Source organism: Amborella trichopoda, chromosome 1 (assembly GCF_054954075.1).
Source record: "Amborella trichopoda isolate Santa Cruz 75 chromosome 1, AtrichopodaSantaCruz75HAP2 v2.0, whole genome shotgun sequence".
Taxonomy (NCBI): domain Eukaryota; kingdom Viridiplantae; phylum Streptophyta; class Magnoliopsida; order Amborellales; family Amborellaceae; genus Amborella; species Amborella trichopoda.
The window spans coordinates 50,484,474-50,499,150 of NC_142336.1; the positions used below are offsets into that span (position 1 = coordinate 50,484,474).

Below are 14,677 nucleotides of genomic sequence, written 5' to 3' on the forward strand. Positions count from 1 at the left end.
CCCACCCTCTCTCTTATTTCCAGCCTTACATAAGGTATGTTATATTATTCCTATATTATAACATATATATTTTTTATTTTATTTTATTTTTGTACAAGATCACAATCAGCGATAACAGTTAGACATTAACTCAACATCTAACATGTCACAAACTTCAGATGATTTTCTTAAGGACTTCCAACCCAATCAATAGGTCATCCTAACCACCTGATTTTTGGATCCATGCATAGGCTAATTATGACATCCTTCTACAAAAAGTAATATATTTTGTATAGAGATTGTATACAAAAAAATCATTTATCTTTTGTACATAGAGATCACAATCTTTCTTGTCTCTTAAATTTCAAAATAAAAAGTTGTAAGCATGTCATTGAATAGACAAAAAATTGAAAAAAAAAATTTCTCGGACATCATGACTCACCTCAAACCATCTAATATAACATCTAATGAATGGGAATAATTGTGACCACGACAAAAGTTAAATATTATCTTTGTAGACAATCCCTTTATGTATACCATTTCTTTTTACCTCGGTCTTTCCAAATGGTAGTTTACATATCATTAAACTCTCGTTCTAAATGCTGCATTTTCAAATCTTGTCATTTCACCCCGCTCGCTCCTCCCAAAGAGCGCACCCGCCAAATCCACCACCTACCCAAGTACGCCACTCTCTCTCTCTCTCTCTCTCCCCTAGTAGATAAATAAATAAATAACTACTGGCTCTGGTCATATCTCAACAAAGGAACTCCGCCTGCACATTTTTGCACTCAGCTTCCACCAACTTGGGTCTGCCTCAGCGAACCAACTCATACACCAGTAATCTTGCTCTCAACAACCACATTCTTTTGTTTCTAGTTTTATGCACAGGAATCAATCCAGTCAGGGTGGTCCCTCTTTCACTCTAACCATCAGCCTGTGGCCTCTGAAGCTTGGCTCTGCCTAGTCGTGTCCGCCTGAAGGCCTCCTGAATATGGCGCTCGTGGTCCTTCAGCATTTGGTCCATATTCCCTGATGGCGGCAACAATGGCCCTGAATAGTGGATTTTATTTCCCTTGAGCCCATGTCCCTGCATAAATTCATATTGAAAGCTATCAGGAGATTGCACATTAATTTAGTTTTCGAACCACTAGCTGCCATGAGACAGAGAGAGACTATAAACCTCAAAAAGACTAATAGCTTTATAGCCCTGAGGAAGAAAAGTGCACAAAATATGAAGAGTTGGCTATGTAAAAAACCTAAGACAGACTGAAAGGTCACATTCAGATAAGGATAAGTTTAGATATAGAGACAGCCGCATTCCGATGGAGAAAGAGAGTTCAGATAAAAATGGTCCAAGGCTCCCATTAAAATGAAGTTGAAAACGGGAAACCAGTAGCAATAGAGCAGACAGTTGTCAAAGGTTAAGGGGCCACTGGGATCAAATCAAAGGATTCGAGCACTTACCAACAATTTGTCTTTATCACCAACCTTCTTGTCTCTCTTCTGATGAGAAATAGGTATAGCTTTGCAAGAATCCACCAACTCAGCCCTTGCATCCACATATCGGGGTGGTTGAAAGACACCCGTCTCTCTAGGGTTATCAGACCTCCCATTCTTCCTCACTGCCACCAAACCAGAGAGAGCTGATAGGTCAGATCCCACCAAAAGCTTTTGGGGATAGTCATCTTCTCTATCCTTTTTGGCCCAGTCTTCTTCTCTCTCTTTCTTGGCCCATGGCATCGGGTGAACCAGTGGGCCAGAGTGAGAGAACCCATTTCGAATAACGTGGTGGTTCCCTTGAGATGGGCCACATGGTTCACCAAAGATGGGGGCTTGGCACGGAGGGTCGATGGGGAAACCAGAGGCTATCTCCTCTTGTTGGTGGTTGAATTTCTCACTCATACTTTTTGAATTCGATTGAGATTGCCGCTTCTGGGTTTTGGCATAGAAGACAAATTGCATAAGAGCTACATTCTATTCAAGTAGCAAGGCCAAGTAGCTACAATGATGTTAACAGCTATTAAAAACAACTACAATATTTGATGGCGACCACTGGAAAGCAGGAAGAATGTGTGCATGGTGCGTGCACGAGAGAGAGAGAGAGAGAGAGAGAGAGAGAGAGAGCATTCACCTGTATAGAAATGGCTAGTTCTGCATTAGCATCTGGTGCTGGAACTGCCCTAGATTCCCTTGGCCCTCTCCTTGGCATGTCATATTTGTGCATCTTTCCTCCTGCGGCTCTTTGCCTGAACCCATGCAGAATGAAGAAATCATATCATTTAGCATGAATATCCCCCTCACAATAACCATCCACATGACTTCTTTATGGATAAAATTTTAAACAAACAAAATATAGAACAACCACAAAGACACAAACCAAATATAGAACAACCACAAAGATAAAAAGTCATTTTCTCAACCATTATATATTTTTCAATTTGTTTTTTATTCTTTTTTAGAGGGTGCTTTACAAAGTGATGAGTACGATGCAACACATCCATGATTGACCACAGACAACTCTAAAACAGAGCCTCTAAACAAAGGCACAAATAAGTGGATCGAAATGGAATAATGATCTTTGACAAATATGGATCTCTTATTTCATACAAAAAGAAGGGAGTAAAATGTAGCCATTCCAGTTTCTTGGCCCAAATCTACAACTACTAAATAGAAGTTGTGAATTGTGACAGTACCAGCGTCACATGGAAACTGGTGCAAGTCTCAATTTCCAACATGAGTCTAAGTTGTCTAGTACATAGGCCAAGGGAAGGCAGCACAGCAAGACGCATCCATTTTGTTATCCTAAATAAAATATTTATGTAGAATATACTAGTGAGATGCACCGGCTTTGCAGGTCTCATCGAAATGTTTTATTCATAATGAATTAATTGATATAAATATTAAGATAATACATTAAATTTGAAAATATAACTATACCTCTCTCTTTATACTGTGTAATTGAATATTAGATATAAGCTTAATAAATTGAGTAAATTATTTATGTGATACTTAAAATAAAATCTAAAAAATTACGTAGCAAATTATCTTAGAGATGATATTATTATTATTACAATTATAATTTAATTCCAAATATATTTATTAATTGTAAAGTAAACTGATATATAAATTAATAATTTCCATTAAAATTAAGAGGGCAAATTTGAAATTCAAAAGGGATAATAAGGGGGGAATCCTCTAGCTTAATATATATTAAAATAAAACAAAATAAGAGAAAAAATTGAGAGAGCGAGAGTGAGAAACTTTAAAAGGGAAAAGGGAGAAATACCATGAGAAAAATTTGAGACAACATAGAGTGGGGGGCGTGTGGAGAGAGAAAGAAAGGGCGAAAGAAAGTGAAAGGAGGAGAGGGAGAGAGCTTAATGAGAGATAAAAGAAGGGAGATTTAAGGAGAGATTGAGAGAGATTTAAGCAGAGAGGGATAAGTGAGGGAAGAAAGAAATGAGAGAGGAGAGAGACTACGAGAGATATTCAATTTAAGGTGAAAGATTATTAGAGAGATTTAAGAAGGTGGGAACCTTTGGCTTTGAAACTTTTGAAAAGAGAGACAATTGTTGAACCGTTTTTTAGAAAGAGAGAGAATAGGGGGAAGGACATGTGTCGTAAGAATAATGCGGGTCCCCGGGTCTTCTTCTCACTTAATATATAGTAGATAGATATATAGTATAAGTTTACTTATGTCTTCATATATATGCTTGGTGTTGTGGTAGAGCCGAGGCTTACTCCCCATAGCAGTTTTATTATTTTTATATTCGTAGAAGTGTCTAGATGTGTTGATATGTGCCTAAGGGTCAACACCTGTCAACATGGTGATCAGCGTAACACTGGACAGTAACATAGATAGAAACTTATATGAGATTCGCTTTCTGTCATGAACTGAGCACTCAAGTTCCCGGAAAGAAGAATATTGTACTAGTTATCCATGAAAAAATGGAACCCAACCCCAATTATATGCAGAATCATGAGAAACAACAAGATGCACAAACTTTGATGGCTACTCCCTTGGGAACCCCGGCCCCTCAGGTGTAGGTGGGCTCTTTCATTCATCCGAAGGACAGACCTTGCTTGCATTTTCCTGCCCCATTGGCCTCGTGGACTCAAATCTAGCCGAAGCCAAAGCCCTTTTAGAAGGTCTACATAGATTTTGCATCACATGGGGTCACACCCTGGTGCTGGAAGGGGACTCTAAGAATGTAATAGCTTGGGTATCAGGTCTCTCTCCCTGACCGTGGAGCCTAGATGACATCTTTGATGAAATATCCCATTGGTCATGAGATATCACAATCTCATGGTGCCATATTTTCGGGAGGCCAACTCCGATGTAGTTTATCTTGCTAAAGAAGGAGCCTACTTTAATTCCCCAGGGGGGACTTTAGATTTTGCTAGACCTACCACATCCCTCCTTGGAGTTGTAATTTTACTCTAGCACCTTTTTTATACCCTTCGGGGATGTATAGGGTCCCCTCTAAGAGGGTCCCATTTTATGTACATTTTAATTACTCAGTAATACAATTCTAGTCACCTTTTCTCAAAAAAAACAACAAGACGCACAAAGTGAAAATTCTCAAAAACAAAAAAATTTCAACAAGATGCAATTTATCTTGCTAAAGAAGGAGCCTACTCCAATTCCCCAGGGGGCCTTTAGATTTTGTTAGACCTGCCACAGCCCTCCTTGGAGTTAAAATTTTACTTTAGCGCCTTTTTGGGTCCCATTTTATGTACATTTTAATTACTCAGTAATACAATTCTAGTCACCTTTTCTCAAAAACACAAGAAGACACACAAAGTGAAAATTCTCAAAAAAAAAAAGAAAAATTCAACACGATACGCGTACCTTCTGGCTTCTTCATCCCGCATTTTCATATCAAACTCCTTACTTGGTGGATACTTAGGCAAAGTGGAAGGATCACAGGCAAATGGCTTTGTTGTAAAGAACTGGAAATGGACAAAAATAACTAGGAGACTCAATCCAAGTAAAAAGATAAGGTGAAACAAGTGACTATGTAACCAGAAGACTAAAACAATGCATAACGTATGACAGCAAAAGGTACAGCAGGTCTAAAATTTAATGTTTAAAAAGTCGGGCTTGAGTCAAATCAGCTCTTGACTCAACTCACCTCACCTCAGTTGACTCAAGCCAGTAAGAGCTAGACCTTCTAAACTCATTCAATTTGGTTTAACTTTAGAATTTTTTCTAACCCAAGTGAGCTTTAAGCCATTAAAGTGGTAGACAGGACTTAAAAATATGACAAAACTAGGTTTTATTGAAAAGCTGTAGCATAAGCACACAGCTTCAGAAGTAAATAACAAAAAAACATAAAGAAAGGTTGTCAACTCCTGAGTAGCTGTATAAGCAAACCAATATGTAACTTCCTAATGCTAAATGAGATTCTTCCAGATACAAATGCTAAAAACAGAGTAAGAAAAACGATCAGATACAATTCTGGTAAACAGTATTCCACCTTCTTTACATCCACAAAAGGAAAAGTGAAAAAACTGAATGAATCGTCAAGTTGATAGCGACCCAAATTTATCAGTCCATCAAATCACATGCAAGGAGGTTAAATTCGGGGGTCAAGCACTACAACATAGGTCAGACAAGGATCAGACCTGCTCAAGCAGAAATGAAAAATACAAACATTGACAACTAAAAAACAATTTTATTGATTACTAAGAAAATTTATCATTATGGTCGTATCAAAATTCGTAACAACCTTCAATGTTCTACAGTAAATATGACTTTTAAAATGTTAAATATAACATTATAAGTTAACTACACAACCATCCAAAAGCTACAAATAATATTCTACAGAAAGTCGCATGCAAGAAAGAACCAACACAAATCAATATGAGTAGACAAAATTACAAACCTCACTCTTCAGTGCAAATGCTGCAGTTCCACGATCCGCAGGATCTATAGCAAGGAGAACATCCATAAGTCCTAATGCTGGAGGAGGAAAATCTTTAAATGTTTCTAAGACACTGCGTCTGTATGGTTGTTGTGGTTTAAATATGGTAGCATGAGGCAATTTTGACTTTCTCCAGTACTCCTCAGATGGTGAACCACAGAGTTTGAAAATTTTGTGCAGTTGTTCCACCTGAAAATATATATGCATTTATGTATGAAAGGCTTTCTATTACCAAAAGAAAATGGTTTTCTTAATCATAAAACATCATAGAAACTCCGCAAATAAGATTAAACTGATCTGATCATCGAAAATATGATTCACATTGCACAAATAATATATGCAAATAATGAAAGGATCATCTGATTAGCATCATATAAACAAAATTGCATGACATGTCCTGATGCAGAAACAGTCAAACAAAAGTTTTACTGAACACAAAGGGGCTGATTCCTTTTTAAATCAGAGCCTCCAAGATAAGGGCTCTTGTGGATACCCTCTCTCCCCCCCCCCCCACAACAACCACCCCATAAAAACAAATAAAAAAGTAGCCCAGATGGTATCTAGGCAGCCACGCTCAATCATGCTCTCTGATCTCCTAGGCACAACCTCCCATTTTTAAGTAACTCATTTTCAGAAAATTTGATCCCCAAAATCTGAGAATGGGGCTGGAGCCTTGGTGGTAGTACAACCGAGTCCCATGAATGGAGTCCAGGCCCAAATCCCCACTGATTCACCCAAAAAAGATTCCCAAAATCTCTGATTTCAACCGAATTTCTCATATCTTCAAGAATAAAAAATAGCTATCCTAGTTGTTTTTTCTATCAATAAGGATAACCCATATTAATAGGAAGAAACTGGACAATGATGACCTACACTTTGTGAGTCAAACTAAATGAGTTTAAGGGTGGGATGAGGGCGATGAATGTGACCACTTCAACTCTAGCAAGATGGTGTCTGTCATTTCCAATCAAGCGGAGATCGGAACGCAAAAAACAGTTAAGAGTTCAAAGAAATCTTACAAGGTCCAAATAGGACAGATGGTTCATGAAGGTGGCTTGATCCTCAATGGTTATCATCTTCAAGTAGTTAAAATCCTGTATGGGCCAAGGATGTGAAGTCCATCCTGGAGTTCACAACTGTTACAGTGCATGACCAGGAAATTGGGTCTCAACTGAGGAAGAGGGAGTCGTGCAAGCCCTTGTTTTGGTTAAATAGAGCCTCCCTAGGAAGTAGTACCAAACCTAAATTGAAGAACTTTTAGCAATTTCACAGGAGATTTCTAGAGGAAGCCTGGAAAGGGAAGTGATAAGGAGGCATACATGTAAATAGCAGGTGAACACCATGAAGAGCATAAAATATTTCACCACCACCACTCCACTAGGTCATCCTCCTCAGTGGCAAGCGAATATGATAAACAATGTGACAGAAGTTTGCATATATACAAAGATAAAACCTGGTTATTAGATGATCCAGACTGTAATTGGGCCCTGGCTTCTTTTTCTGCTAATTCATCATTTTAACCCATTCTTCTCTAAAGTTCATAGCCCTGTGATGCCATAAGCTAAACTTAATGTGTCTTGCAACAGCACGCAATGCTCAATATATTGTTCAAGGCAGATCATGAATGTCAGCTAAAAGAAAGGATAGGAATGGAACAGGAATCTTAAAGGCACCTGATAATGAAGGACATATAAATTCATAGCCAAATAATCCTGGAGAAGTAATTATTACTTAAACCTATACATTGATTCAGCAAGCTTCAATAAAGGATATATTCAGGCATCATTACATGCAACGCATAAGGAACCAAATATATGAATATTATCTATGTAGGAATCAGAAGCTAAGGCTTGAAGCAGTCTCCAAAACCAAGTGACCCAAATAACTGCAAAAACTGAATATGGAATTTTTTTCCTTAATAACATTAAAAAAGTAATTCCTCCGTACGAATAACTAACCGCACAAATAAAATTAAGCAAAGTAATAAGATAACATGAGCACAAACCGTAAAAATAAAAGAAGGGAAAAGGCCAGGCCGGAGTACCTCTGTTCTCCCGGGCAGGATAGGCTTGCATGCAAACAATTCTGCAAGTATGCAACCAGTACTCCACAAATCTACTGCAACACCATACTCTGTGGCTCCCAACAAAAGTTCTGGAGGTCGATACCATAGAGTAACGACACGGCTGGTTAATGGTTGCCTCTGATCAAGAGAAAAAAAGGTTGCTAGGCCAAAATCTGCAATCTTTAGAGTACCGCTGTTATCAATTAGAAGATTTGAACCCTTTATATCTCGATGTAGAACACCACGGCTGTGGCAATGATCAAGTCCACTTAACAATTGTTGCATGTAACATTTAACCTGTCAAAGACCAAATTGATGCTTAAGCCGAACAAAAACTCGAAACATTATTGTATATTGCAAATGTTATCAACCAGTGCTCCATATATTATTTAGTAGAGCTACCTGGGGTTCAGTAAACTTCAGACCAGGAGTAGAAGCAAGACCAGCCAGATCATGCTCCATATATTCAAAAACCAGGTACAGGCTGCAGGACATTCGTGACGTTACTAGGCCCTCCAATTTAATTACATTTGGATGATCAAGTCGACGTAGAATGTGAATTTCCCTTGCCATAAAGCGAACGCTTTCAGGCTCAAGATTATCAAATCGTACTTTCTTTAAAGCAACAATTTTTCCATTCTCAAGATCACGAGCCTTGTAGACATTGCTATAGGTTCCTTGACCAATCTGCAAAACAACTTACATGATCAAATCCCAAAAAGCCACAAAACATCAAACTTCAAGCAATGACATGCATCTAAGATAGAGAATAGTACGAGGAAAATGATGATGATGATGACACACGCACAACATGTATGCATGCATGCACAAGCACGCATATTCAAATACAAAATATGGTTCCTTTGACACATAAATACCTCCAACTTTCCAGCTATAGCTCTAGTTATTGAAACCAACCACAAACCAGTAAGGCTCAGAGATGCCCCCAGGGAATATTAGAGGACAAGATGTTAATACCATCCAGGTCATTTTATGTCTAAGATTCTATCATGTGGTGGTCTAAGCTAGTGGTTCGCTGGCTCTCAACATTATTAGGTACTAAGCATCATGGATAATGGACACAACATTACAAATTGGCTTGGGTTTGGACATGGATGGACCAGATAAAGTCATCATCCCAATCCAAATTTAAGACGGAAGGACACTAAAAGACATCCATTGTCTTAGCTTAAGATCAATGCATGAAGGAAGCTAAGGTTTTGTGCGTATTCCAAGGAAAACACCTCAAGTGCATCCTCAAAAGACTACAGACACACCTGTCTGAATATAGATAAAATTATAAAAACATATCTCCAGCCTGTGACCACACAGGACTAAAATTGAGCAAATCATACATAGTATGGGCCATAAGTTCCATCATGTGTGTTATGTGTATGAGTCCCGATTCAAGTTCAAAGTCGGCCTCCTTAATATATTACAAGAAATCCTAGACTGCTTGCCTTGTTGGTCAAGCAGTTAAGAGCATATTTGGATGCCACTTCAAACCATGGTTTGGAGGGCCAAACTGTGATGAAAAAACAAGGTGGCTTACCATCTAGGGCATGTGTGGATGCATATGTCAAATACAGAATCATTTGTGGTTAAAGGGCCAGACCACGGATAAAAAAAATAAAGAACTTACACTCTTTTTCTTCATCCACAAAAGTGTTCGTGGTGGTTTCGCACTAGCTCTCTCTCTATTCGACCCCTCCGTCCCTCCCTCCCTCCCTCTTCTCCCTGTTACTTACGACTGATGCCAATCCTTGCTCTCCACTTTGTTATCAAGCCTGAAACTCTCAAGTCCAGCTCTACAAATGGTTCTCGAAACCCAAGAACTCTGCAACTCTGTGAAAACCAAAGTTCAGAGGCAAAGGCCCTGGGCTCAATGCTTCTCTATTATGGTTTCCTGGACCAAGAAACCAAGAAGGCAGAGAAAAAGGCAGAGAGCTTCTCTCAGATAAACTCTCCCATTAAGAATGCCGTCAAAAAAATCCTCTCCCAAAAGCCTCTTACAAAATCCAGAACTCCCATCAAAAAACTGATTTCTCTCTCATCCAAAAGAATGTGTTTCTTTTAGATGGCAGTATTTAATTTTATGTGATCTGGGTTCTTCCTTAAAACTCTCTTGAAGCTCTATCTTGACTCTGAGATTGAAGAACTTCTTGGACAACCACCAAAAGCATCATTTAAATCAAAAGCAAAGCCTAATGGATCCCGACAAAAAGAATTTATGGCTTGGAGTCTATAAGAAAGATTGGATGAAGAAGTTACATTGAAACTCCTGTTTCTTAAGAGATCCTTGATGTGTAACCAAGGAAGTTCTATGTTCTATGTAACACCCCATTTCCCAATATTGGGTGGAGATGATTAATCGCCGAAAGCTGGCTTAGAAGGAAGAGACCTCAGAGACAGAAGACAACATGCCCTGCATTTTATCTTGTTTCTCAGAGACCCATTTCTTCATGCTGGGTGGACATATTAATGGCAAAAAAATAGACTACAGACAGAAGAAAGCTTAAAGAGAAAGAGAGAGAAGGATGATAGAGAGAGGAGGAGGTGGAGAAGAGAGAGAGCGATGCGAACACCTACAGAGGCCAAGTTTTCAGAGAGAGTCAGAGAATTTTAGTAAGGTTTCAGATAAACAACCCTCAGCCTAGGGCCAGGGCCAGGCCAGCCCTGGCCCTTGCCCGGCCCTGGTCCCTATAGGCCCGGCCTGGACCGTGCCAAGAGGCCCTGGCCCCATCAAGGCCGGGTCTAATAGATCTAAAAAAGATATGGGAAAAAGGGCCTTAGCCAGGGCCGGGCAAGCCCTGGTCAAGGCCCAAACCAGCCCTCATGCCACATTTTGTGGCCCAGGCCCTAGTTTTTCAGGGCCGGGCTGCTTGGCCCATGGTTAACCCTACCTCACCCAAAGATGGATATTCTCAACCACAGAAATTTTTAATGCAGTTTACCACATGGCCATCTAAATTTAAAAGGAAATGCAGGTTGATTTTCATTTACAGCCCACCATAGCATAAGTGATGCTCTAGACCCATTAAATAAAGAGACTATATACAATGGGACTCACAATTACTTACAACCATCAATGTCAAATTTGATATCTTGGATGTGTCACAAAGTTAAAGAAAGTTTCTTTTGAAGTTTGAGCTTAGTCAATGGAATAATTGCAGCCACCCAATTGCACATCCAATGGTCAAGATTAATGTGACCACCTTGTACCAAAGGTAAGTGGTCTCATTCTATACTTTCCCTTAAATAAAAATCTCAAGGTCAAAGATTTGCAAATGCAAATTTTGCATGGAACTTTAATGATAAAAAACTACCTCTGGACATCTGCTCCCTATTCGACGAAGATTTGTTTACCTAAAGGAAGCATCACTCAGCATGTGCTGGAATTGGAATATGTCGCTCGTAGTGTACTGATTACTTATATCGTTTGGGTAATACAGTACATGAGAGGATGCAACATAAACGTAGCCAACAGACAGGCTCACTTTTTTTCTGGAAAACTTCCATCGGAACATAATTGTTACATACTTCAACACAAAAGTTGCAACAAAAATTTTACAATGCACAAAGAATAGATCGAGACCTTGCTGGCCCATCATAGCAGAAGCTACAAAGAAATGGGTATTCTTTCTCCACTTCTTTATTTCCTACCTCTGTAATGAACATTCCCATTTCCTGTTCCTACCTATTCTTAAAATACCCAACATTCAGCAACCTTTCTTTCTCCAGGTCCCATGGTAGTTCAGTGATTTCATAGGGGAGAATTCAGAAGACTTGGCATGCATCAATATAACAATTTTAAAATAAATAAAATCATCTCTCAGCCCAAATATAAAACTTTAAAAGATTTGGGCTTTTTATTTGTATTATCCCCTTTTTGTTTTGCATTTTATTTGATTAATTTCTTTTCTTTTTGTGTGTGTGTGTGTGGGGGGGGGGGGGGGGGGGGGGGGAGGTGTGCACCCTCTTGTCTGTGTATGTTAATGTGTTTGTTTGGAAGAGGGGGGCAGGAGGTGTGGGCTGGTTGGTTGGATCACTACGACACAGTTCATTGCCCTCCTATCCCTCCTATCGAGGGTCGAGTACGGGTCACCCGGACCTGGAACTGACCCAAAAATCAAAATATCTATATGTCAAATATGTAATGCATTATTTAAATATTATAGCCATAAATATATATATTTAAAATAAATTAATAAAATTCGTGCCAGATCCAAATTTCCGGATCGGGTCTACTTGTTGGGTCTCGGGTCATGTCCGGGTCCATTGCCACCCCTAACACTTGAGGCCAAATTAGACTGAGAGAGAGAGAGGGAGGGATTCAGGTGAAAAGAAAAGCACATCCATGTTTCAGTTCAGTCCATAAGTCCAACGCTCAAACCCAAGGAAAATAAAAGATGACAACTATGATTCAGTTCTCAAATGAATCAAAAACAATGAGACAGACCCTACCACAAGGAAACACAACCACAAGAACAAACTACCAATATAATTTCACGAACTACCATGGCTGGCCAACACTCATCTAAAGATTGTGCCTAAACATTGGGACAATTAATAGTAATGCACTAATATCCATAAATACCAAAGACCACTAGAAGCCATAATAAATATATCCAAATCGTAATGCAAATTGGCAGACACCACTCCTTTTTGCTTTCCTTTTTTTGAGAAAGTTGATGTAGCAGACACCACTCTTATACATTCCAAAGAAGCATGCACAATTCTTCCACATTTCAAGTCATAAACAGGTCAATAAGATCATGAACATGGCACCATCACCCCTTCTTGTTGTTGCAAAATGGATTATTATGCTTGCAATGAATTTAAAATAGTTCCACAGAACAGTAAAGCAAAATATAGCAAACCCAGATTAAATTAAAAAGCTAAAGAAAAAATAGTCTTTTTGTTAGAGGGAAATACACAGTTGAAGGCTTACTTTGTCTAATTTCTCAAAAGAATCAGCACGACGTGGAATCCAACCTCTTATCGCCTCTCCAGCCACTGCACTAAGCCAAGAAGGCCACCCTGCAGCCACTTGTTCCCCTTCTGCATCTCGTGGTATACTGCCAATCCTAGGATGAGGATTCACCGCATAGGCAATCCTTTGTCCCCCATGTTGGTTATTTCTCTCTCTTTTCCTCTCTGTTGTCTCTTCTCCATATATATGTAACAACCCGTTCCCTTGTTTTACAGGAAATCTTACTATAACCTCCCCTTTATTGCCTTCATTCTCGAAAAACTCATCTCTCTTTAATGGGGTGACAATTTGCCTAGCTGAAGATTTGCTTGATACTCTTTCCTGTGGGCTTTCATTACTGTCTTCAATAACAGAAGCTTTGGAGCAACGGCACCCCATAACTGTCCCCAAAATCTTTCAGCAAACAACTTTGCGAAATTGAAATAAGCTCATTTGTTTTCCTAGTATGCTTCAAATATTCATACATGTAAAGATGTCTGGCACTCTTAATTTGGGAGATTTTGCTGAATATCTATGCAGATAATACAGTAAACCACAGACCCTATACAATTTCTCAGTCTCTATTCACGGAATTCCAAATATGATCAACCAAATTTACAAGTATTGAGAACAACAACTATGCATATTAAAGTATAAACCCTAACCCCAACTCTGATAACCACTCACTTTCCAATATCCCCACCAAATCCACTTCTACTTGCACGAAAATTGAATAATCCCAAAATTCTCGCATAAATACACAACTACGCCCAGTTATTTCTCCCTCCTCGTCATTCCTCCACCAACTCCACGTTGAAATCTATCATGAACATAAATAACAAGAAACATTCACTGGTAATCAATAACCATAACAGTATATACTGTTTTTAATGGCAAAAAAATGAGAACATCACAGAATAACATTATTAAGCCACTTCTACCACCATTTATCCGCAAAACCCTCCTCCAAAACCATGAAACTGAATGAAATATGCAGAGACAGAACTTCGCGTAACCACACTTACTGAACCTCGAGAAACTAGGGCAAACAAAACCCCAAAACTTGCCTTGAGACTGGACTTTGAGGGTGAATTAGGGAAAATAGCACCAACTCTGCTTCGAAAATGACGATTCAGGGCTCATTTTTCATGGATCTTTGCAAAAAAAAAATTTGAAATCCAACTTTTTTTTAGAGAGAGAAAGAGAGGAGCCAATGATCCTCTTTTTAGAGAGAGAAAGAAACAGCAGGATACCTGTGATGTGATATGGGCGTGTTTGGTGGGGTATTTATATGGGGGGAGCAGGTCACCGCAAGTCAGAGGGTTAATCTCATCACTAACGAAAAGTTCTAAACTCCTAATCATGTTTTATTAGCAGACATGAACATAATAGGCCTGATTTTACTTATAAATTTCGGTATTGTCCTCTCTATTTAACGAGGAGTAGGTGAAGTCGTCTTTCTTTCAAAATGATTTAAGCTTCCCTCCAATTAATACGCATATAATTTGTCTTTTAAAACGTCTTTTGCCCATTTTGGTGGGCCGAATTGTCTTAAAAGCTCATGATTTTTTTGTGCTTCATTGCTTTCAGCTCGAGGAACAGGAGAGGTCGATTACTTCTAATTATCAAATATAAAATTTTAAGATTTTAAAATTTAAGATACATTGTAAAACGTAATAATTTAAAACTTACATCTCTAAAAATATATAATGGATTTCAAGTTTTGGTAATAGT

General features: G+C 38.8%; 1 protein-coding gene across 5 annotated transcripts; it reads right to left on the bottom strand.

The window, feature by feature from the left end:
• Window positions 1–490: 490 nt before the first annotated feature.
• LOC18448915 (putative serine/threonine-protein kinase At1g54610) lies at window positions 491–14,284 on the bottom strand. 5 transcript variants are annotated; one of them, XM_088870835.1, is made up of 9 exons: window positions 14,197–14,284; window positions 12,923–13,763; window positions 8,374–8,658; window positions 7,951–8,268; window positions 5,868–6,095; window positions 4,832–4,932; window positions 2,111–2,225; window positions 1,444–1,911; window positions 491–1,066 (listed from the first exon to the last, which is right to left on the bottom strand). In XM_088870835.1, exons 2-9 carry the CDS (start codon window positions 13,340–13,342, stop codon window positions 902–904), a joined length of 2,100 nt encoding a protein of 699 aa, XP_088726961.1. In that variant the 5' UTR covers window positions 13,343–13,763; window positions 14,197–14,284; the 3' UTR covers window positions 491–901. The 5 variants fall into 5 exon arrangements, 3 of the variants coding, with proteins under 3 accessions (XP_088726961.1, XP_088726948.1, XP_020532105.1); XM_088870822.1 differs by having other exon boundaries at window positions 14,011–14,205; XM_020676446.2 differs by having other exon boundaries at window positions 13,969–14,205.
• Window positions 14,285–14,677: the final 393 nt, after the last annotated feature.